Here is a 25,488-nt window from a genome sequence, read left to right on the forward strand (position 1 = left end):
AGTGGGGAAAAGTTTATGGTCAATGTATACTTGACAGGACCAGGCACTGTATAGAAGCGTCACTCCTGTTCATTTCCATTGACAATATAACATCAATAAGCAATCTGGGCAAGAGGTTTAACTGTGTGACCCTTGTGTGGGAAGCAGTGAACTTTTTCGAGATACATTTTGATTATGCAAATAACCAACTGTAAACGCTCCAGGGTAACTAGTCATCTCCACGGTAACTAGTCATGGGGATAGCTGTTGGTGTTTTGCTTGAATGTCTTCCTTGTTGCAAAACCAAAGTTCGATCCCAAATCCCCCCTTCCCCATTTCCAGTCAAACGAATATTCAATCCCAAATAAACACTTAGCAGCCCATTCAGAGCGTTAACAACTAATAGGTGACACTCCAATAAAGTGCATAGGTGCTGCATGACTTGTTCAGTTTAATTATAGTTATGTTGTCCATGTTGTATTATCTAAAAATATAATGTCGAGGGTTAAAGTTGAATTTGAGGCTTCATGGAACCTTGAAAGACACAGACCCTGTGGTCTAGTGGTAACACTCCCGACTTTAACAAGTGCATTGCAGATAAACATATGTTCAAGACAACCGAATATGTTGCCAAATGAACAAGATTCTTTCTAATTTCTATACATCTTGTGGTGAATTTTTGGGCCCACTCGCCCTCAAGCATTCTCTTAGGAGCATTGGGGACGTATCCACAGCGTGTGGCCGTGTCAAGTACTCTATATCTTTACCTTTAGGACAAAGCTACACAAGTATTTTCAGCGGCCATTTGTTTAAAGGAAGACATCCTTCACAACTGATGCAAAAAGTGGGTGCTTGATGGCCCTTGTGTAGTGCTTAGGTTAAACATCACTCAATAAAAAAAGAGGGTGAATGCGAGAATAGGGGTTTTAAGAAATTAGAAGACCTACAGAGTCCTGTGTACCTCACTCGGTTAACTGCATGGCGCTTGCAACAACCGTACCCCTCAAGAATTGTGTTCATATACAACTCATTTGTAAACCACAATTACGTTTAGTATGAACATAATTTGATGCAATTACATTCGCTATCAATATGTCCCTAGAGCCATTATTCCTTATTGACTCGCTATTAAGTTCCTCTATAATGTTATGCTATTATGATGGTCCTTAACAATCAACTCAAAATTAAAAAATGTGAACTAAGTAGGTGTAGTGAAAAATAACAGTAATTTCTATAACCACTAAATGCAGCACAGACAATAGAACACAAGGTGTTAGATTTTCACCATCCAATGAGAGGTGTTATAAAGGCCTGTGGAGAGATGGTGCCATCTGTGATATACAACTTCTCTGTGATGTTTGAACCTTTCCAGAGAGAGCATTTATTTGACCACTGGAGACATCTTTGAATCCATACACAAGCTTTTCAAAATAAAATGGGCTTGTCAAAAGAGGGAAATGGTAATGACGTTAGAGACTTCCTCTCAACAATGCTGTTATACCAATAGTAATCACAACTGTCACTTAAAAAGGGTATTTTTGACAACCTTACCTATCAACATTTGAATTTGTGTGGAACTATTTTGTAGTGCTATTGGTCCCTAATTACTTGGTATTACATTGCTCCTTACAGTTTCACTATGTTGTTCCTTAAAGTAATTGATAAAAAATAAAAAACACCTTGTTACCAATAAAACTTTAAGGTTAACTTAGGGTTTATGTTAGGCATCACAGTATTAAGGTTCTTATATGTTGACACTGAACATAATTGTGAGTCGTTAAGGATCAATAGCACTAGGATATTTTGATATTTAACATCCTCCAATTTTAAATTTTAGAAGGAGATGAGGTCCTGGTCCACACCTGCGGATTACCTGGTTTGGGGGGACCGTTGCTGTTCCTGTCCTTGTCCACCTGGTCATACTTCTGACCTAGTCTAAAATCAAATATACTCTGGATTTAGCCAAGAGAAATTTATTTATTATTCCAATTCGACTCTTAATATCTCACCCGGCACAGCCAGAAGAGGACTGGTCACCCCTCTGAGCCTGGGTCCTCTCTAGGTTTCTTCCTAAAATTCGACCTTCTTAGGGAGTTTTTCCTAGCCACTGAAATTCAACACTACTGTTGTTTGCTCCTTGGGGTTTAAGGCCGGGTGTCTCTGTAAAGCACTTTGTGACAACTGCTGTTGTAAAAAGCGCTTTATAAATAAATTTTGATTTTGATTGATTGAACATAATAGCTTTGCTGATATGTTCATACTTAATGTATTTGCACTTTCTAAAATAGTTACACATATTTGTGGTTATCAAACCTTTTGTGTCCAGGGCCCCTTTTTGTAATAGCAAATTCAGGAACCCCTTATAATGAGAGCACAACTTTGGGGAGATGGAATAATATACGTTTTACTATGACCTGCAGTCCAGGACTGATCTAACCAAGACTGGAACCTAATATTTTAAAATGTAGATTTTCTTTTCCAAGCAAAATCTCTTGCAGCTGTTCAAATGATTCCATGGCGCCCAGGGTTAAAAACATGAATTACTATAACATTGCATTGTATTATACCCTCTAAACCAGGCTCATATCCACTTGAACTCTGCAATTCGAAATTCAGTTTCAGAACCATATGGAGAACAATTAAAGAAGTATTGATATGTTTTCACCCCAATACTTTAAACCAATGGTCTTCTGTCGAATTCCAGAAGTTAGACAAAATTACTTGGATTTATTATACACCTTTTTCAAGCCACCCAGTGCAGTTTGTTAAAGAGGACAGCGAATAGAAAATGCTAACCAATAGAAACCAATTAATCATTAATCTGTGGTACCAAATTAGTAGCCTATTTTATTTTAAAGCTCTATTGTACCAAGAAAGACGGAACAAAAGTTAAACTCAAACACTGTCTAGGGAGACATGACTCAAAAAGGACACAGTTTCACTTTTATTCATTTTTACTCATCAAAAGTCTACTCTGGTTAGAAAGAGTACACAGAAAAAGGATACAGTATCTGACAAAAGTGAGAACAACCCTCATTTTTGCTAATATTTGATTATCTTTTCATGTGACAACACTGAGGAAATGACACTTTGTAGTGAGTGTACAGCTTGTATAACAGTCTAAATTTGCTGTTCCCTCAAAATAACTCAACACACAGCCATTAATATCTAAACCGCTGGCAACAAAACTGAGAACACACCTAAGTGAAAATTTCCAAATTGGGCCCAAAGTGTCAATATTTTGCGTGGCCACCATTATTTTCCAGCAATGCCTTAACATTCTTGGGCATAAAGTTCACCACAGCCTCACACGTTGCCACTGGAGTCCTCTTCCACTCCTCCATAACGACATCACTCCTTTGACATCACTGTGCTGCAGCTCAGTTTCAGGGTTGTGGCAATCTTCTTTTAGTCCAGCCCATCTTTATTGAGAGCAACAATTATTTTTTTCAGATCCTCAGAGAGTTCTTTGCCATGAGGTGCCATGTTTAACTTGGTGAGAACTTGGTGACCAGTATGAGGGAGTGTGAGAGCGATAACACCAAATTTAACACACCTGCTCCCCATTTTCACCTGAGACCTTGTAACACTAACGAGTCACATGACACCGGGGAGGGAAAATGGCTAATTGGGCCCAATTTGGACATTTTCACTTAGGGTTGTTCTCACTTTTGTTGCAAGCTATGTTATTTTGAGGAGACAGCAAATGTACACTGTTATACAAGCTGTACACTCACTACTTTAAATTGTAACAAAGTGTCATTTCTTCAGTCTTGTCACATGAAAAGATATAATAACACTTTTGAATAAATGTGAGGGGTGTACTCACTCTTGTGAGATACTGTATATGAAGGAGTGTTTAAGCAGCTTCATCCAATGCAGTAATTTGGAAATCTATTTATGTATTTTAAAACGTACCACACATTGTGAAGTTCTGCATTTTTGTCTCCATGAGGTTATGCACCACCACACAAAGCTCATTAATGTCAAAAAGCTACATGTAAAACAAAATTAACTGCTTTGGGCTGCTCAACCAATTTAATTGTTCTTTTAAAGTTGTCAACTAAACTTAGCTGAAAACATTTTCCTTTATTGTTTTGATTCCCTTAATTATTTAGTTTTCTTTTGCTTTCCTTAATTCTGAGGGCATCTAAGATTGATTATATTGATCTGTATTGGCAAATTATTTTGAATATTTCTGTAAATTGTCTTTTGGTTCTGATTTGTTTCTTGATAAATAATTATTCTGTTAAGGCTACTGACTGTAAACATGCTATTTCCATATCCAGGAAATGACTCTGCAGATTGAGCAGGCAACATTGCTGCTTCATCAACAACAGATGCTTCATTTATTTCTCTAATTGCGTTACTGCTGTTTAAAAATCAATGCTGTGAATGTTTCATTGCTCATGTAGGCACAGTCTACAGTCTTTGCCTCTTTTGTTTCCACTGTGGAATAAAAATGTCAGCTCTTGATTATGAGATGTGGCGTCTCAGACCTATTTGCGTTTTATATACTCAACAATTATACAAAAATCATTCAAGGTTTTCCTCATCCACAGTTTTTTGTTGAGGTTCACAGGGCTGCACTAAAATTGTTTGTATGGAGTTGCTTTCCTGTCAAAATCTTAAAAAACAAAAAATAAATAGTACTGCTTTTTATACATTTTTGATTCTTCCTAAATGTACTAAATTTAGGAAATAATAGTGAATGACTTTGAATATGGTTACATTCCAGGGTGAAGTTATCTCTAGTAAAAATCTGTACAATGACTTAAGTGGGCCAATCTGGTGTGACATGAGTGAGGTGAAGTCTCCAGTCACAGACCATTCCAGACTGAGGAGTGTTAAGGTGATCGGTGATAGGGATGCACCGATACTACTTTTTTTCAGACTAAGTGACAAGTGTGAGTACATATACAGTGGGTAGAACAAGTATTTGATACATTGCTGATTTTGCAGGTTTTTCTACTTACAAAGCATGTAGAGGTCTGTAATTTTTATCATAGGTACACTTCTACTGTGAGTGACAGAATCTAAAAAGAAAATCCAGAAAATTATTTAATTTGCATTTTATTGCATGACATTAGTATTTGATCACCTACCAACCAGTAAGAATTCCGGCTCTCACAGACTTTCTTTAAAAAGCCTAAGTTCTCCACTCTTTACCTGTATTAACTGCACCTGTTTGAACTCGTTACCTGTATAAAAGACACCTGTCCACACACTCAATCAAACAGACTCCAACCTCTCCATAATGGCCAAGACCAGAAATCTGTGTAAGGACATCAGGGATAAAATTGTAGACCTGCACAAGGCTGGGATGGACTACATGACAATAGGCAAGCAGCTTGGTGAGAAGGCAACAACTGTTGGCTCAATTATTAGAAAATGGAAGAAGTTCAAGATGACGGTCAATCTCCTTCGGTCTGGGGCTCCATGCAAGATCTCACCTCGTGGGGCATCAATGATCATGAGGAAGGTGAGGGATCAGCCCAGAACTACAGAGCAGGACCTGGTCAATGACCTGAAGTGAGCTGGGACCACAGTCTCAAAGAAAACCATTAGTAACACAATATTCCGTCATGGATTAAAATCCTGCAACGCACGCAAGGTCCCCCTGATCAAGCCAGCGCATGTCCAGGCCCGTCTGAAGTTTGCCAATAACCATCTGGATGATCCAGAGGAGGAATTGGAGAAGGTCATGTGGTCTGATGAGACAAAAATAGAGCTTTTTGGTCTAAACTCCATATTTGGAGGAAGAAGAAGGATGAGTACAATCCCAAGAACAGCATCCCAACTGTGAAGCATGGAGGTGGAAGCAATGAAATTAAGTAGCTTTGTCAGTGTGAAGTTCGTCTTCCGTCTCACTAGAAATTGCTACATTTTTATGACTTTTCCGTGTAGTGAGACACTGGTAGGCCGATTTCAAGCTAATAAGCTATTAAACCGGCCAGTGGCAAAAGCCATACAGTTTCTAGATGCTATTTGTGGTGGAAGTTAACTTTATTAGTCAGCTTAACACAATGGTTAATGGTGTCTAGCTAAATATTCAAACTTGCCGTGATGTTAATGCATGACAAAATGATCTACGGCTGAGACACAATTTTATGACAAGTTAAGGTGTCCCAATTGGTCCCAATACTGGCATACTTGCTTACGCCTTAAAAAAAATTATATTATTATTATGAACTTCATTCTGTATAGGGCATTGGGGTGGAACCGCTTTCTGACCAGTGAGTAATTGCAAAATGCTGTAATTGTTTCTTTACTGAAAAATGTCTAACTAGTCCAGCTTTAATAAGGACATATTCTCCTATAAAAATTACTATTACCATCAAAATCCCACATTTTCAACAACCAACAATGGCCTGTCATCAAGTGCAATGAACTCTGCAAGAGCCTCTGCTCTTTCATTTTTTCTGCCTGCGGGCTGTCTCTGGACTTTTATTTAGCTTCTCCAGTGTTTGCTGCAAAGTGAGCTGTTGATGTGATTCTGCGCTGCTAGCATTAGCATATTCCCTGAACTCTGCGCTGTGTTGTGTCTAAATATATTTAATCAAAGTGCTTTTGTTAAATTAGTTTTTTTCCTTTCCTCTTGATAATTTTGCAGAGCAGGTCATGCACTGCTTTACTTATGTCATTGCTGACATCTCCGTCTTCCTGCTCTACCAATCTTTGTTCTTCATTCAATACTTACACGACCAGAGGCAATACAAACATAATTTCACTTAATGTTTCCATGACATGGTATCCGTGCATGGTATCGGCATATTTCTATGATTACGAGTACATGATACCCAATACTGGTATCGGTGCATCCCTAATCAGTGATAAACCGTCCTGATGCCTCCTACCATGATGATACATTCCACAGGCTCCTCATACACACTTAACATTTGTTTACGCCAATTTCAAAGTCATTTCTGATATGACTATATACAGAACAATACCCTGTAAATGCAACCTCCATCACTAAACTTCGGTAAGCCATCTTCGAGGCTAACATACCAATTGGACTTGTAGGTAAACAAGGACCACACAAACAACTGTCTCTGTGGTATTTCTCTGCATCGTCATGACTGGAAGGCAGAACGAGGTAAGTGTGTGGTTAGAATCCCCAGGATTCATCTGACAACATTAGAGTTTACATTCACTTTACTTGACATATGTACATAACCCATCCAGAAACCTTGGATTACAGACAACATACAGAATGTAGTGCTCATGGCTAGAGATGACGCTTTCAATGAGAGGGACACATTTGGCCCTTAAAAGAAATCTGAAGAACCATCAAACAGGCAACACATTATTATAAGACTGAGTTCTACTATGTTACCTCTGACGTTCGTCGTATGTGTATACAAACAATCATGGACTATAAAGAGATACCCAACTGTGTGCTTGTCAGCAAAAAAAAACCACTAGACAAGAAAAATGCATTCCATGGGCTCCTCAAAGCAGGTAACAGTAAACCCTGCATGAGAGCACTTGCTGCACTGAACAATTTTGCTCTCACCTTTGTACCAATTTAAGTAAGACTTGTTTAAATATTGGCATAAACAAGGCCGTGGGGTCAGATGCATTAGCAGGGTTTGTACTCAGAGCAAGGCATATCATACCTCATATCAACACCAGCATTCTGGACAATTTCAATAACACCCCAACAGATTCACAAATGAGGAAATATGTATGTCACTGCCCTCAGCCTTCTGGATGAGGAATACCTATTGGGGTATTCTGTTCATTGTCATTGATTCAGCATTCAACACAATAGTGTCATCCAAGCTCATCAGTAAGCTCTCAACCGTACAGCTCCCTGTACCTTTGTGACTATGCCTGAATCCCAACCGCATTTGCTGACAACATAAGGGTGTAGGGTCTGGTACCTGATGATGATGATAAAAGGAGTAGGTCAGAGACCTGACAACAATGTGATGAAACTTAGGGATGAGCAGGCCCACTTCAACACACATTGGGCATCAGTTTTTGGACTTGAATCCTATTGAAAGCGGAGCAAAGGATCTTGAGGATCTGAAAATATTTTGTGTGCAGGAACAGGCAAGGATCATCCCTTGGAATGTTCCGTTACCCCTCCAAGGAGAGGGAGCACAAACTATAATGGTAGCTTTTTTCACAGTTATAAAAAAAGGGTAGTTATTGGTAGGCAGGTAACAATATCAAATGTCTTTACAGCAACATAGTTCAATTGTTATGATGCAAGAAATCAGACTGAGGATCAACCACACTGCAGTAACTACAATTATAACTTAAATTAGCAACATTCAAATTTACATAATCAACATACTCAAAAGAAATGGAGCATATTTGCAACAAGGCTGTATCTGCAAAAGAGATTATCAAAGGAATTCACAAAGCAAAACTTTAAGCTCAGGAGATATCTAAAACACATTACTGGGTAACTGCCTCCTTATTTTTAAGCATGTTGGTTGGATTGTTGTAAGGACATGCTTGACAAGGGGATAATATGGAATGCTGAACAAAAACTGCTTTACACCAACAGTCCACTTTTTAGTGGGACAGTAACTTACAACACATGACCAAATCTACAGTGGTATTGTTTCCCAAGAATACTGTACTGTATTTCTGAGTACTGAAGTTAGTTTTGACTTATTTGTTTCCCGATCGATGGCATGAGTTGCTGTCTACTCATGATCCCCAACCAGAATTTTGGAAAGGATATTGCACGATTCAAGTGTGCAAAGCTTTTAGAGACTGGCCCGAGAAGACTGACAGATTTAACTGCTGCCAGTGGAGTTTCTAATATGTATTGACTTAGATGAATCCAATGCCCTCTGTAATTATTGGAACAGTAAGCATTTTTTCTTAAGTTTGGCGCTATACTGTGATGTCTGGATTTGAAATTAAACGGCAAACGAGAGCAGGCATACGAGAGCTGATATCAGGCATATGAGAGCTGATATCTAGTCTTGATTGTTGGATTTGTTTGCCTTTAGAGTCACCAATGTCTGTCAAGGAAGTAATTAGGAGGCCAAATGAAATAATCAGAAACACCAAAGCGTACCACAAAAAAGGCGTAGTACACTTAAGGTATTGGTGTTTCTGATTATTTCATAATGACTGGAGAAAAAAAGGAACTTTCCAAGATTCACAGCGTACCACCTCATCTGTGAAATGTGGTGTGGGTGTTATGGATTGGGCTTGTTTGGTGGCCACTGGAAGTGTCTCACTTGTCTCTATTATGACGTAACTGCTGACGGCAGCAGCGAGATTTGAAGTGTCCAAAACACAAAATAAATGCTTACTGTCCCAGTAATTACAGAGGGCATTGTACCTAATGAAAGCTTTTTTTGTATTGAATGCCACATTACAAACTACTTTGTGTAGTTTTTGTTTGACCAAAACATTACTAATATAGCCTACATTTCATACACATGTCATGATGCAACAAAATGTGAATGCAATCCACTGTATGCTGCTTCTAGTGTTATTATCTATCCCAGGTTTCTCAATCCTCTTCTCTGGGGCCACCAGCCAATGCATATGTTTGCTGTAGCCCTTAACTGACACACCTCATTCAGTTATTAAAAGCATTGGTAATATTAAACTACTTATATCAGGTGCACCAGTTCAGGGCTACAACAAATATGTGAAACGTCTGGTGGTCGGAGAGGAGAGGATTAGGAAACCCTGACCTATCTGACTTTTTAGTCACTGTACCCGCCAACTAGGCACATAAATTCAACTAAATCAGTCCCCCCACAACTCTGTATTGGTACGCCCTGTATACAGCCAAACTATTGTCATCATTACGATTTATTATTATTCATTTTTCAAACTCTGCATTGTTGGAAAGTAAGTAAAAATGTTCTCATCGTCTACATGTGACTTAAGTTTGATTTGATACATCCATGATGAAGAGGTTCAAAGGTCTGAGGTTAATTAATCAACCAGACTGCGCACACAGTCTCTGCTTGCTTGCCTGCAGTAAGAGTGTGCATTATTTATCAGACCAAGGTTGGAGTGCCTGTGAAGTCCATTTAAGTATCACCATCGTTGAATCATGCAGAGATGTATGCTAACAGTGGTGCCCCCAACTGGCACTCCAAGGAAATGTGCTTTTTCATAATTCTTACAAATCCCAATGAAAATGACAGAGATTAAAAGCCATATGTCTGTCCTTTATAACATCTGAGGTTAAACAGCTAATATAAAGCCCTGTGGCGATATGAACAAACATTCCCACAATAAACAAAGCCTACAATAGCCCAAGAAAATAGACCAGCCTTTCAATCATAGTCTTTAACTCAGGCAACGATATCACAAAAACCAGATGTCTGGGGTTATTTCTAGCTTTAGAAAGTTTGATAAAGAGCAACAAACCACATTAAATCAAAGAAGCAGGTGAGAACTGTCAATTAGAAAAATGGAACATAGTCATACATTTCATAGTACTGACATTTCATAGAACTGAAAAAGTATCTAATTTACACACTTCCCCCTACATGCACAATGCCAGTTGTTTTTCTTGTTGCACATGTGGTGGTATAAATTAACTCAGGACCATTCAGGTTTGGTAGAGTTTGTGTTTAACTAGGGCTGCCTTGTCTCGTCACGCTTTAGTGAGCCATTGTGAAAGGTCGGGTGCTTGGAAGTTGAATTGGTGGCCAGTAATTGCATTCTCCTCTGAACATGCAGGTTGAGCAAGCAGTGTGGTAACAAGCAGAACCGCTTGGTTAGATGTTTCAAAGGACACATTTCTTAATCTTTGACTCTCCTGGTCGTTGCTGCATTAGGCAAGGCCATTTGTTGCAGTTTAAGGAGTTAAGTGTGTATGAGAAAATACCTATCTTTAGATACTCTGTTTAAGCTAACTAGGTTCAACCTCTTGAAAGCAACATCCAAATTCATAGAAGTAAAATAGAAAGTGCAACGTCGAGTTACAAGAAGCAGCGCCATCAGAGGTTTATACTAAGAAGCAGCAGGCATTTCTTTACAAAGTTAAACGTCCATGGATCTGAGGTGAAGGGTTACATTACAACACCTGTAGGTTGACCAGTTTTCTCTTGGCTAATCAGACTCGTTTTAAAATGGATTTGGCTACATTTTTATGTGACTATTTTCTAAAATTAAAATGCAACTGCTGTTCGCAAAGACACTTTCTTTTTTAAATGTGTGAATAAAATGTGTTATTGTCAAAATCTTAACATCTATCCATAAAAAACATACATAAAACCCGCTTCCTTAAAAAAACGATATGGCCATACGAGAACCTTTTACATCGCCGTACAAGTCCTTTTTTACTGGTCAAGCATTGCGCATAGCTACACTACAAAGTGTAGGTAGGCTACATTAGTTTGCAGCAACGAATATGGGACATTCTTGAACAAATCACGGCCGTTAGTTCTTCGCCTTCAGTAGCCTACAAGCCTACTTCCTTGCACGTCGCACCTGCCAGGCTATATTTTGTTCACTTTTTCATGTTAAATTAGGTTGTATTCTAACATGTGGTTTACTTGAGTGCGAGGCTCTGCGTATTGCAAGACCCTCCCTCATTCTCGCACTGCAGCTCAGTCTGTGGAGCGGAGCGGACTGTCACTGGAGAACACACTCAATCCATTTCCCTCAATACTACGGATATATATTCCTCATTTGTTTTGCCGTAGCTTACGAGCGCTCACCATCCTCTGCTGTACGGATTGTGGACAATGTTTCTTTTGCAGTATACAGGTATGGTCTGACTTGTATTAATTTACTTACAGTATAACATCATCCTGCCTCTTGTCTGCTGTGCTTTCTCCGTTATGTAGGCTATTCCGTTATGTCCCGAACGTTCCTCATAATATCTGAAGAAAAACATGCACGTTCATACTCACAAGGTCTACATAATTGGTTATTGCAGCAGAATTACTGAAAAAAACGTGCGGAAATATCGACGATAGTTATAAGCAATAGCCTATCTCTTTGCTATAGGCTACCAGCTGTTTGATTTTGACGAGACAAGAAGGTAAACTCTTACACATTCTATATTAGTCAAAGCTGAGTTACGTAGCAATAGTGGACGTTGTAAATATTGTTTTCTGCTATGTTTATTAATTTGCTGTAGTACATTCTTTTCGATGCGTATGACCAGCTTACAAGCCTCTTCCCAAACGCCCTTATATCTTCGGAACTTTTCTGGAATCTAACACCAGCCTATTCGTTCTTTTTTTTATTAAGGCTGACAATTGGTCTTTGTACCATAAGAGTAATTTGCCATTGCTGGTTTTAATTTTTTCTGGAGTAATATCAAGTAGGCAAAGATGAGATGAATACAGCAGTTTGTGGTATTGTGATGTTATTGCGCACTTAAGTAATTCAACTGTGGTTGTTTGAATGAATCAATGTTTTCCCGGCGTTTGTTTGCTAACATTACATATTTTTTTCTTGAAATCAAGCAATGTCATGTAATCTGTCAGCAAAAATTTCATGTTTCTTTATTTTCAAATGTGGTATGTATGGCTTTCATTGAGGAAATTGTCTCATCGTTAGTGATTGGTGTGTGTCCCGTGTGTGTCCCGTGTGTGTGTGCTATTCAGTGCATGGTTTTGTCCTTGCACTTCTTTCAGATTTTATTCTCTTACAAGAATTTATCCGAGATATCATTTTAGGGGTAGACTATTGGGCATTCAAATACATTTACTCACTTTACTAAAGCACTAACTCATCTGTGGTCGATTTGTTTGCCTTTGCTTTTTCTGACCATGAAGAATTTTCTCAATCTCTTAAAACATTCAAATGGTAAATATGTGCTCATTATTGCCTAGTTCCCTTGGCCCCCAAATCATCAGAGATTACTGGTAAGGCTACAGTATTCATTGTGAGACGAAAAACAGCTGTAAACACAATTATGCCTTTTTTGTTTTGGGATTGTGGACTACAATTCTGCAATTCTGCAACCTCTCATAGCATCAGGTATGTATTTCATAGACACACCAATTAGTATAATGTTTTTATACAGTTTTTCCATTTTTCTTTTATTTCATTTTACCCGCCGAGTTTGTGATATCTAATTTGTGATTAAGGCCCTTCTTCAAAGCAGCAACTTCCAGCGGACTCAGGGCGGTCGATGTCGAGATGTCTTTTGAAACATCTTAGATGCCAATCTGGTTCTTATCACTCTGCTTGCACAACCATGACATCTAGATTGGAATCTTTGTGCCAGAACGAACATGCTAGCCTGAGCTTTTACTTTGATTGAGCTCACAGCCATTCGTGATCAGCCTCTCGCTATGATTGTGCTAACGGCAATGCAGTGACTTTATCGATACACCATTTAGGATCTACCCTTTTCACTATTTCATCCTGAATGTTTTTTCTTCTGCCTATTTTGTGATGCCCAATTATAGTTTTGCCTAAGCTCACATCCATAATTGAGCTGGTAAGTGCCTGACCTACCACAAGGACTTGCTAGAGCAAGTTTGGTGAGACAAAACAGTCATGTCCAAAATCCTACAAAACCTCTCTGGACAATGCTTATTTAATTTGCAGTACACTCTGTGGAATCCCCAGGCACTGTTGCTATACTGCTGTCAGGATTTAACATTTTAACTGCTATGATTCAGCTGTAATGCAAGTGAGTAACTTAAACAACTAGTATGATCATTTACATTAGGGTACATTATGGATTAAGGTACATTAGGCAATTTTGCAATATTACACGTTTTGAAAATGTATGATCTGTTCTGAAGGGCTAAAGTTTGGGAACAACGCATCATCACAGAAATTACATGGAAAATGTGGTTATGTTGAGTATGAGCATATTTGCAGTGCTATTATGTTTAATCTCAACATATCCCAGTGCTATTGGTCCTAAATTACTTTTTGTGGAATTTAGTTGTTTAGACTGGCTTTTTTTTTGTTTTTGTGTGCTCGATTCCTGCGAGAGGCAAGGCATTTTTTGTTGGGGAATTGGACATTTTTAGGATTGAACCACACCATTAGCCATAGTGGATGTACCTAACATACATTTTAATTTATTTGTCCCGGATTTGTGTGTACAATGCTACATCTGTTCTAAAAAAACAAGCTGAAGGATGATCTAAAATATTGGCTTCACTTTTGTTGCTCTGTGACACACTATCTTTCAGATATGGTGACAAAATGGCTTCCAGAATATTGCATCCATCTGCCACTTTTCTCTCACATGGCCAGGGGCACAAACATCTAGTAAGCATCTGTCTGTGTGAATCAAAGTTGATTGCTTGTTTTGAACAGGGGCTAGCATGATTAAGAAAAGTTCCATCCTGTACCGTGACATCCGTTTAGTGTACAGCTCCCTACTGATAAATGAGGAGGGCAGCTTTAGATTGCAGATAATGGAAGTAGGAGGAAAGGGAGCCTGAATACAGTATGAATTTGAGGAGCATCAAAAGAGAGCCTGAGCAGCTGAGAAGGATCTTTGTGGTTTGTATTCTTTGTGGCCCCAGGATAATGGTGCTTTGGAATAAATGAGCAGAATACTGAATTCTGAGAAGAACGTCAAATATGAGGGGATTTGGCAGCTTTGGAAAATTGTCCTTTTTAATGGGGAGGCTGAAGTTAAGTTTTTCTAATGATTCAGCATTAAGTAGACTTGTTGCAACTATTGCTGTGGGGAAAAGAGAAGCAGCATTACAGAAAATACCTAAGTCAGAGATAAATATTTTTCTCTGTGGCTACCTCTGGCAGTGTGTGTAAACAGATGATTCTATCATATGGCCTACTCTGCTGAAGGGCTGTGAAGCACTCTTTTACTATAACCTAGTTATGGCTCATTCTGGAGGACATGGAGGCTGTTATGGCTCATTCTGCAGTGTAAGGGGAATGTTATCTTATTAACTTAATCAACTGTTTGACATTTTGGTCACCTTTCTAAAATGTGTAATATTAATTCATTAGTTGCCTGTCTGTTTTTTTTTAAAGAGTGGGGAGACAAAGACTATTACAAGAGCAGTTGGGGTGTGCAAAAGAAGTGGTCAGTGCTTTCCCTCAGAAGAAGAAGAGACCTGACATAAGTTTGTTGATTTTGTTCAGTTTTGCCTATATGTATTGGCACTTTTCATAAAATCAGAACATTATTTCTAAATTAGAACGAAACCATTTCTTCATGCTTATTTCCTATGTAGAAAATGACAAATTTTACATAAAGCTTTGTTGTGTAAGAAATTAGGGATGAGTTTGAGTACCATAAATAAATATTATTACTTGATTACTAATTTGTTACTTCTGAAAAAGCTGCAGGCTTTGTCAAATACACATGAACCACCTCATTTTTGCACTGAAAATGTTTTGCGATGTTTATTGATATCTAATGATATTAGGAAAAGGCATATTGGTAATTTGTTTTTGCCATATTTTCTAGCGCTGTGGTGTTTCAGCTATTTATTTTATTTTTAGAGCAGGGGTAGGTTCTTGATCCAGCTGCTGGCTGATATTTGTTCTAATGTATGATTAGGAGGGATGGCTACAATTAAAGTAATTGTATGTTGCAAACTGATTGTATATTCCAACAAATAAGCAAATAATCCCAAAAAGATATCACAAATAAGGCAGACAAATAAATCCAGAGAATGATCAAATTTCTAAATGAAAAGCTTACATCTGTTAACCACAACCGCTAAACTAATTGTCCCATTTGTGAACTCGCATAACAGTGGTAGCTCAAAACAGTGGCTTTTAACACGACCACAAAGATGTTGGATAAATGGCCTGAGAAAACAACCAAAACAATTGTAGCTGTCTTTGCTGATGGTGTTAACTATAATTTCTTGCACAAAATACACATTCTTGACTTGTGTGCCTATTGTTGGACTTTAACTTTGTACTACACCATGTAAAGATTTAGTATGCCATATCAGAAAATAGAAATGTACATCTGGAGTAGTACTTTGTTAGCAAATCCATCTGAGAGACAAAGGTAGATTTCATTTTGGAAAGGATAGCACCCCTGCTCTGTAATCATATTAGCATTCCATGATTGTGATTTGTTTAATTATTATCAGTAAAGAAATTCCCTCTCTTATCAACATTTGTTATTTTCTAACAAATGTGTTTTCCCGAATTGGTACAGTATGTTCAGACTAGCCTATTATCAAACATAGCATTTCCTTTCTCTGTGTTCTTTTTTTGCCCACGTCACATGAGTGCAAATCTATGCAAACCTTTGTCTCTATTGCGCAGTTCCCCACTCATCTGGCAGTTGTGTTATGGAGGCGTTCTCCAACATTATGCACATTTTCCCAAGCTGGATATCGGTTGCTGTCTTTGGTTTTGAAATAAGTGTCCAGAGTACATAGTTTAAATTGCATATTCTGCTGTTGTAAGTTAAACAATATTTTTACATTTCAGTTCCCAAATAGTTGCAACATGGTAGTGGATGTAGCCTGTCAGCATTCAGCAACATCAGGACAAACATGAGGGTAACGTCATAGCGGCTGAATGTGCGAAGCCCAGCAGCTACAGTGAGTCAGGTCCCGAACATGTTTTTATTTTGGTTGTGGTTATACTTCTTTCTTGTCAAAACTCCTCTAGTTATTTATTTGTTCACTCTTATTTAAACCAATTGGGCCTTGTTACGCATGCAGGTATCCTGTATGTGCGTTTATGTTTTTCCCCTCCTGCCGTATCCCCAGGTGTCCTTTACGTTCCTGATTGTGCTCATTGGTGTTTCCCACCTGGCAGTCATGAGTGCATCGCCTGACTGCTGAGGTGGACCAATCAGTGGACACCCCTCCTAATTGCATCACTGGTTCCTTTTTCCATTACCCAATCGCATCACTTATCCCCTGGTTTAAAAACCCAGTCAGTTTGTTCTCCCTGAGAGACTCTTTTGTTTTACCCCACATGGACATAGACACTTCAAATACATACCCTTTTTGATAGACAGACACTTTGTTCATTCATACATAAGGCATCAAGAAAACCTTTAAGGGGATTTATTAAAGGGGTATAACAATTGTTCATAACAGTCATAAATCACTTGAAGAATTTGTTGAACTGTCTTTTTATGCATGCAAGTCTGTCACGGAAGTGCATGGTAAGCGAGAGTGCAGCATCATCTGGTTATTGTTCTTCCCCCACTAATGTGTTTTAAGAACTTAAAAACTTTAAAAACGTATGTTCTGTCACAACAAGAATATGTAATTAGGTTACCCAAATTGATTGTGGTGTATACCATTTACATTTTATGTGATAAATATCTGTTGTGGGTTACAAGGTTTGCATTTTCTTACATGATTTCCATAAATGGCTCAGGGGCTTACGGAATTTATCTTTTTTTAATTAAAATGATTTGAGTAGTTAGAGAGAACACTCAAATCTCTGTGAAGCCAAAATTAGTACCTCCTCAAGAATCTGTCTGCATTTTTCACTGTCCATTATCCCTTCCATTCTGATGTGCTCCAGTCCCTGTGGAAGAGAAACACCCCCACAACAGAATGCTGTCACCGCCATGCTTTACTGTAAGCGTGGTGATTTAAGAGTGGAAAGATTTGTTTTGCGTTCCATCGGTAAGTTTTGGTCTCATCTGACCGTAGCACCTTTGGACACTTGGGCTCAGAATCTACAATGTGCTTTTTGGCCAACCTCGAACAAAACTTGATTGTTAGTATGAAAATATTGACCAGTCTTTGCCATAAAGGCCTGAAGCTACTTCAAAGTCACTATTGTCTTCTTTGTGGCCTCGTGGAATTTCACATGGATATTGATAGATTAATAACACAAAGACACCTTAATTTACAAAGTATAGCTGAGTCATTTAATACGTTTTAACATGCTGCATGGAGAGAGTCCGCATGCCAGGAATCTCTTGCGAATGACCTGATCCCTCCTGCTTATATAGAATATATCATTGTAATCTTACCCTATGGAAGTTAAGACAATTACTCTACCATTGTATTACTTTGAGGCCCAAATAAGGGTTGTTCCCTCTTATTCAAACCAATAGGACCTTGTTACACATACAGGTACCCTGTATGTGTGTTTGTGTTGATGCACCGAATCTTGCCACCACAGGAGGTACGAGAGGTAACCCAGGACGGTAAGGTCAGGATGAATATATTTTGGGTATAAAGTGTGGAACAGGTACAGGAAGGGAGTTGCGGAGTTACATGACAATGGGGACAGTAGAAACAATGGACCTCTTGTCGCATTATTCAAGAGAGGCTTTTATGCTAGAAATATAACATATGGAAAGGATTCTAATTGAAAGGCTAGATAAGTAAAATTTCTCCCACACCTCCCTCACCAGTCTCTATTAATAAAGGGTGGTGAACATTGAGGACAGTCATGATCAAAGCAAAAAAAGCAGATGTGCAAAGTTTGAAAACATTTCACTCTAAAAAGTAAAGATAACTTGGTTGTGTGTCGCTACTAGCGTTTTACAACAGCACTTCTGCTGCTAGATTTCAGGAGGAAGCTTTCATTCAGAGGGAAATCAGATATGCCAAGGTTAGAGTTCCCATTTAGGTATGTTAGAGATGTGTGTTAGCTAGGTAGCTTGCTGCTGCCTATAGTATGTGTGCAGTCTTAACTATGCATTTGCCCACGAGGGAAGGAAAGGATTGTATAGTATTTTAGCTTTTGGGGCTATCTAACTGCTAAACAAATTAAAAAATGTTTTTAACTGAATAACATTAGTGTCAAGGTTTTTATTGGAAAGGGCATCTGAATCATACCCTCCTTTCCCCATATTAGCTATGGTCCTGGCCCTGATTGCGGTTTTCCTTCATTCCCTAATATCTCTTGCTCGAGTAATGAAACTCCATTTAGCGTAATATTCTTTGCTAGGTATGGGATTTGTAATTCAGTCATTATGCACTAATTGTAATAAATTTTTTGTGTAGATTAAAGTTATTGCAGTACCAGTCAAACCGTAAGCTATTTAGAATAATAAAAAAAAAAATCTATAGTTTGGTTTTATTTGTTTTTATTCAACATATTGAATCATAGATATCCGAATAATTGACAGAATACTCAATTACTAAAATAGTCATTAGCGACACCCCTAAATGTCTTCATTCATTGAATTACCCAACAAATAATGGAAGACGCAATCAGACAAGGCTGAGCTGAGCCCCTTTGAATTAAATAAATGGAGACATCTATCATTCTTGTACTTCAAGATGCCAAACAACTCTAAAGCACAGTTTTAAAAGTAGAAAAAAATGGAAACCAAGGCAAATTACTTGGCTCTCACATTCACTTCAACCAATCCAGCACGAATCAGAACAAAGTATAGCCTTTTTAAAACTTTTTTCTTGTGTCTTTTCTCTAGATGCATGCACCATAATAAGTGTATGATGTGCAACAAAGGAACTTTTGCCTTTTTTGTCAGGACTGTTCATTGCAATAGGGAAGACTGCATTACAAGAGGAAAGACTATGAGCATGCTGAATATTTAATTGCTTGCAAATAACAAAAATTAACAAACTTAACTAGTTGCGGAATTACTAGCAACCGTAGGATTTGACATTTCTGCATTTGCCTCGTGACCTCTATGGACCGGAAAAATACCCTGAACAATATTTATTTCCTAAATAATATCAGGGCTGTCTAGCTAGTTCAGTGTTTCATTGTTGGAACTGAATTTATGATATAACCTAATATTTTAGTTTCTTGTTTAGCTCTAAGTTTGTATATGGTCATCATCTGTTAGGTGTCTATTGCGTGATCATTTCAAGGTGTCCAATATCTCCTAGTTTCACCACAAATGGGATAGCTGAAAGGTAGTAAATATTATTGGTATGTTTTAGTTGAGCAACAATTTAACCATAATTACCTCTAATTAGTTATGTTGACCAATGATTAGTTATGTCAACCACTTATTTTAGCTGAACTAGTACAGTCTTAGTACAGCAAATTTGTACATTCTTAATTAGTTTATATGAATATAATGTAATATTAATTAGATTGTCTAAGCAAAAGGGATTTAGCATATTTTCAGTACTTTTCTTCTCAAAGCTTATTTGGTTGCACCCTCCAACATTAGAAAGCAAAATTAGACAGTTTTCTCCACTTTTCTGGTTGTAAATGAGTTTTGTTTTCACACTTGCTCTCATGGTGGACAGGTCTGCAGATTTCCCTCTAATCCAGCTCTCTGTGGATCGGCTAATTGAGTGCTGTGTTATAGGGCTGAGAAGCGGTGTAACTGATAATTGATACTGCAACAAACCCTGCTCTGTCCCTGATAATGAGACTCTCTGCTTTGTCCCCTGCTGTGTAAGCAGTCTGAGGATAATTTTTCACTCTGCTATGTTTCCTGTTGGAGAAGGCCATTTTAACAGTACGATGAAAGAGTAGTTACATATTTATCCCCTCTGCCAGTTTCAACTCCCTGTGGAAATTTTATGTAAATATGAAAACAATAAAAGTAAACAGATGCAGTGCATTCTTTTTTAAGCAGTCGATGCTGAATGAGGTGTTTTTAATCTGATTTAATGGATGGTTTCAGTCATCCATTTTAACTAGATGCTTTATTTGGTTTTCAAGTTCTTGTTTGTCTCTCCTGAGAGGTGCTAGCCCATATGCTGCATTATTGTGGTGATATCACCCAAGCCCTTCCCCATCTGTTGAGCCGATGTTGTAGATTTTGTTATGGTAACGTAATTAAGGTTCTCTCAATACCTCACTGCTCTTTGTTGATTCTTTGGGTTGTTGGTGTAACAGTTGTTTTAATATCCTTGTTTTTATATGCAGGCTTTATCTATTAGGAAAACTGTCTGAGTCGGCCCGATTGTTCAGCCGTATGGGCATGCCTATACTTGATATAGAATTTAGCAAATCGCTATGTTTCTCTTTTTTGTGTGACTAGAATTGGTTCAGTTGAAGAATATGTAGGAGTGTGTAGCAGTCAGTCTTGAAAGCATCGCCCGTCAGCCAGCCTGCCAGCTGTCTGGTCTAATGCCATGGAGGGAGCAGCAGGGCTGTCTGGGGGCGTCTCTGGATCAACGCTGTGCCTCTGGAGCGCAAACCACCTGACTGAGGGAACCCTTTCTACTGAAGCACTGTAGATAAGTAGCCATGCAGGATTTGGCAAATGAAGCTGCTGCCAAACACTTCAAGGGATTGTCAGACTTATTGTCAGATGTCTGTGTAATAATATTGAAGAAGTGCAGTTTTAAAGCTGCAATGTAAAATCCTGCTGATTTTCCAATGCATCTCCATTGTTGCACTCTCAGATTGACAGGAACATGTTTTCTCTACCGCATCAATCCAAAAATGTTCTTCCACCTTCTAATTTAACCCACTGGGCCGAGATGTTTCCGTCTCAGACATAGAAACGTGGATTGGTTCCGCATGCATGTGAAACCAACATGATACAACAAGAATCGAACAAACCTGTGTTCACTACCATTTTAATAAAAGGACTCTTATTTTAGGCCGCTGTGTCTAAGGAGCTATTGTGTATTGCTAGTAAGCAGTTCTGCACAACCTCACTGCACTCTGGAGGGAGGAGGAATGAGCTCTCTGGGTGAATCAGTAGCAAGGAAATTGTTTATCAGCTTCTCCGTGCAATGGTCTCTAGAGATAAAGTGAACCCGAGTTTTTGTTGTTGCTCTGACATCTTTCCCTTCCAAACACTGCCAGGAAAAACAATTGGAAGTAGCACAGCACATGCCATGATGGATGACCAGATGGGTGCCGGCCTATGTCCGCCACCAACTCAGAGAAGGCACCCAAATACTGTATGCTGGCTAAGCACAAAAAGGGAAGAAATATGTAACGTAGTACTTTGCCAATGTGTTGCTAGATGATTGATTTGCAAGACATATCTTTTTTTTTTGCATAAATATTACATTTTGTATGGGAATTGTGTTGTAATTACAATAATTTAGTTTAGTTATTAAAAGTAATATACATTACTCAAAAAAATAAAGGGATCACTTAAATCACACATCAGGCCTTGATGAACTAAATATAATAAAGACTATATCTTTACTGGATATTGTGTAATTCCTTGAGAAGATAATGACATAACAGTCAGTGGAAACCAAAATCACCAACCAATTGAGGGCTGGATTCAAACTCACACCGAAAATCTAAGTAAACAATTGAAATCACAGGCTGTTCCAAATTGCGTGAATTTCCTAACAGCAACTCATGTGACTCAGTAGTGTGTAAGGTCCCCTGGTGCCTGTATTTACTCCCGCTTCTGATGAGACGGCAAATAGTGTCTCCTCCCAGACCTGGATCAGGGCATCAGTGAGCTCCTGGACAGTCTGTGGTGCTACTTGGTGTCGTCAGATACACCGATAAATAACGTTCCTGAGGTTCTCAATTGGATTCAGGTCTGGGGAACTTGAGGGCCAGTCAATGGCATCAATGCCTTTGTCATATTGGAACTGCATACACAGTCTGGCCACATGAGGCCAGGCATTGTCCTTCACCGGGAGGAACCCAGGGCCCACTGCTCCAGCGTAAGGGCCGGCGATGTGTCTAAGAATTTCATCCCTGTACCCTAACAGTATTCAGGGTTCTGTTGGCTAGCATGTTAAGGTCTGTACGACCCTCCAAGGATATGTTTCCCCTGACCATCACTGACCCACCGCCAAACCGGTCATGCTGGATGATGTTGCAGGCAGCATAACATTCACTATGACATCTCCAGACTCTTTCACGTTTTCTCTGGCGAATGCCAATCGAGCTGCATGATGCAGGGCTGTGAGCACAGGTCCCGTTAGAGGACATCAGACCCTCATGCCACCCTCGTGGAGTCTGTTTCTGACAGTTTGGTCAAAAACATGCACACCTGTAGCCCGCTGGAGGTAATTTTGTATGGGTCTGGCAGTGCCCCACCTGTTCTTTCTTGCTCAAAGGAGCAGGTACTGGCCCTGCTGCAGGGTTGATGCCCTTGCAGCAGGACCAGTACCAAGGCCCTGTCCAGCTCTCCTCATGTAACGGCCCGTCTCCTGGTATCTCCTCCATGCTCCTGAGACTGATCTGGGAGACACAGCAAACCTTCTTGCGGCGGCATGTATGGATGTACCATCCTGTAGGAGCTGTACAACCTGTTCAACGTGAATGAGCTGCAGGTATTGCCTCATGCTAACAGTAGGACACTAGCAAAACTAAAGAAGAATCAGTCAGAAAGGATAAGCAGAGAGCAATTGTACGTGGCCACCCCCTGCAATACCATTCCCTTCTGGGTCTTGTCTTCCTTTTGCCTCTCCAGTTCACCTATTGTCACGTACACCAAAACAGGTGACATTGTATCACAGTCACGTATGCTTTCTAACTGGATAGATTGATATCCCTGAAGTTTAATTGACTTAGTGTTGTACTGTGATGATTACTTGTTCCCTTAATGTTTTTGAGCAGTGTATTATAGGGCCCAGATCAGATTTAACAATCTTGACCATCACTAGTCCTAACATGGACTTTTTCCATTATGCAGAGAGAGAGAGGAGGAAGTGCAGGGTGTGGTTCAGTGGTTAGGCCCAGGGAACTGGGCTGTCCACTTAGATTGCCAGTCTGGAAAGCAACCATCATTCTACAGTAATAGAGATGGAGAGGTAGGTCTCTATGGCCACTGGTTTGGAGAAAAAGCTCTCAGGGAAAAAAGGAAAGTAATCTAACAAAAACAAAATGACACCGGAAAAGATGGATGCATTATAAAACAAGAATGCATTATTAATAGAATAGCAGAGAAGCTCTCAGGATGATGTGTTCAGTCTACAGGGGCGCTGTGGCATTGAATGAAGGACATCTCCCCCTCTCTATTCGTCCTTATTTTCCTCAGGGAAATCATTTAGTCTCCATAAGCTGTTTGCACAGAAAGTCCACAAGACTTAGAACACATTAACAAGAGTTCTGTTTTCTTCACAGCTCAGTGAGTGGTCAGATTTGAGGGAACCTGTAGTTTTCCATTTGCATCAGAAAGTTTTTGCGGTGGATATAATTTGTTTTCTCTCTTTTTTTGTAAATTTTAAAATCACACACACCTCTTTAGACCCCTACTGTGAAGAATTTTTATGAACCCAGAAAATATTTGGAGAAGGTATGAAGGATTTCTGTGTGTGATTAGCGTCAAACAGGGAGTGTATACTGCACCCATTTAGTTAACGACTCACTATGCAACTGCCCTTGATTATTGGGCTGCCTTTGCATATTTCAAACATTTAAATGAACTGAGGTTTCTCTACTCAACGAATGAGAAGTCTGCATTTATAGGTTTGAGATACAACACAAGTGTAACTAACATTTCGATGGATTAGGGATGTAGCTTTAATTTGGCTACTGGATTTATTGCCGTATCTGTTTTAGAGCATGGGAATGCACTGAGGTCAGGAAGATGTTTGAGGTCAAGTTTGGACCTCCCGTCGTCTGTTGCTGACTGAAGAGTTGTGCTTTGGACAACTCCATTTATAGTCACTTGCACAAGATGTTATTCTGCATCTTAGAAAGGGCTCATTTACTCAGCTTGGAAATGTCTGCATTTATCTCTGTTTATGAGCAAAATATGTAATCCTTTTTTGCACAATACATTTGAGCTTTGTATTTATTTGTATAAAACTGGCAGTAAAATATTTCCTGCTGAGGAGCCATTTGTGTACTTTGAAGGGGTGATCCCTTTGAGACAGACCAATCATGAGACTGCTGTCAATTTGGATAAGCATATGTTCTATTACTTTTTCACCATGACTTAACTTCTAAGAGGTCTGTGAAGTCAGTAAATTTTGTATTTATTTTGGTTCCTTGAGACCAAAAGTTTCATAACACAAAAAATACCTGCACTTCAGTACTGTAGATCAGCCAGTAGATGTATGAACAAACTTGTGTAGAACAAATTCACGTTGTGTAGATTATCATGATAAAGTACATGATGTTTAGATTTCCTCAAAAGTATCCAGTGTCCTATCAGAATTATATGCTTTATTCCTCCAAATACTAATATGTAAAACTTTTATGCATTTCCTCCATTGTCTCTCTGCTTCAGTGTTGCCATGTCAATATTCCTGCTAGGTTGGGCTGTTTTCTCAGTCCTATTAGATGGGTTTTACATTCTTCAGCTGATCCTGGTAACCATGTCCATTTTGCAGACTTTCAATTCAAAAATACTTTTTTAAATACTGATACGTCTTTAAGAGCTTTGCACAGCTGGTTATTAACCAGTGTAGATTTGTGTTGTAGTATATTGTCCTGCTGAAAGTGTCTGGTGTAAATTCTTGCCAATATTAGGAAACATACACCATGAAACAGCCATCTCTATGCTTGAAAATAAGAAGGCAGTTACTCTGATGTTGGATTTGCCCCAAACATAAGCCTATCCATTGAGGCCAAAAGTGTAATCCTCTGCCTTGTTCTTTTTGCAGTACTACTTGGTGCCTTGTTGCATATTAGATACATCAAATCCTCAGTGTGAAGTCACTGCAATGTTATTGATCCATCCTTCGTTTTCATGCATCTCAGCCAATTAATAGTTTTGTAGGATTAGCTGAGTTGAATGCCATTTCATTCTTATTTTATACATATTTGTTGGGTGACTTCAATGCACTGCTAAAATAATTT

General features: G+C 38.9%; 1 protein-coding gene across 3 annotated transcripts in view; it reads left to right on the forward strand.

Annotated features, from left to right (window-relative positions):
• Window positions 1-25,488, forward strand: part of enox2 (ecto-NOX disulfide-thiol exchanger 2) — a 311,024-nt gene that overhangs the window by 104,408 nt on the left and 181,128 nt on the right. Inside the window, exon 1 of one of the 3 annotated variants that reach the window (XM_010896792.5) lies at window positions 11,523-11,691. The exons of the other annotated variants lie outside the window; for them this stretch is intronic. Coding sequence (XP_010895094.1) covers window positions 11,670-11,691 — 22 coding nt within the window. The 5' untranslated portion in view covers window positions 11,523-11,669. Of the gene's footprint in view, window positions 1-11,522; window positions 11,692-25,488 lie in introns of those variants that run through there. 3 annotated transcript variants of the gene reach the window in all.

This window comes from Esox lucius, chromosome 4, assembly GCF_011004845.1.
Source record: "Esox lucius isolate fEsoLuc1 chromosome 4, fEsoLuc1.pri, whole genome shotgun sequence".
In the NCBI taxonomy this organism is placed as follows: domain Eukaryota; kingdom Metazoa; phylum Chordata; class Actinopteri; order Esociformes; family Esocidae; genus Esox; species Esox lucius.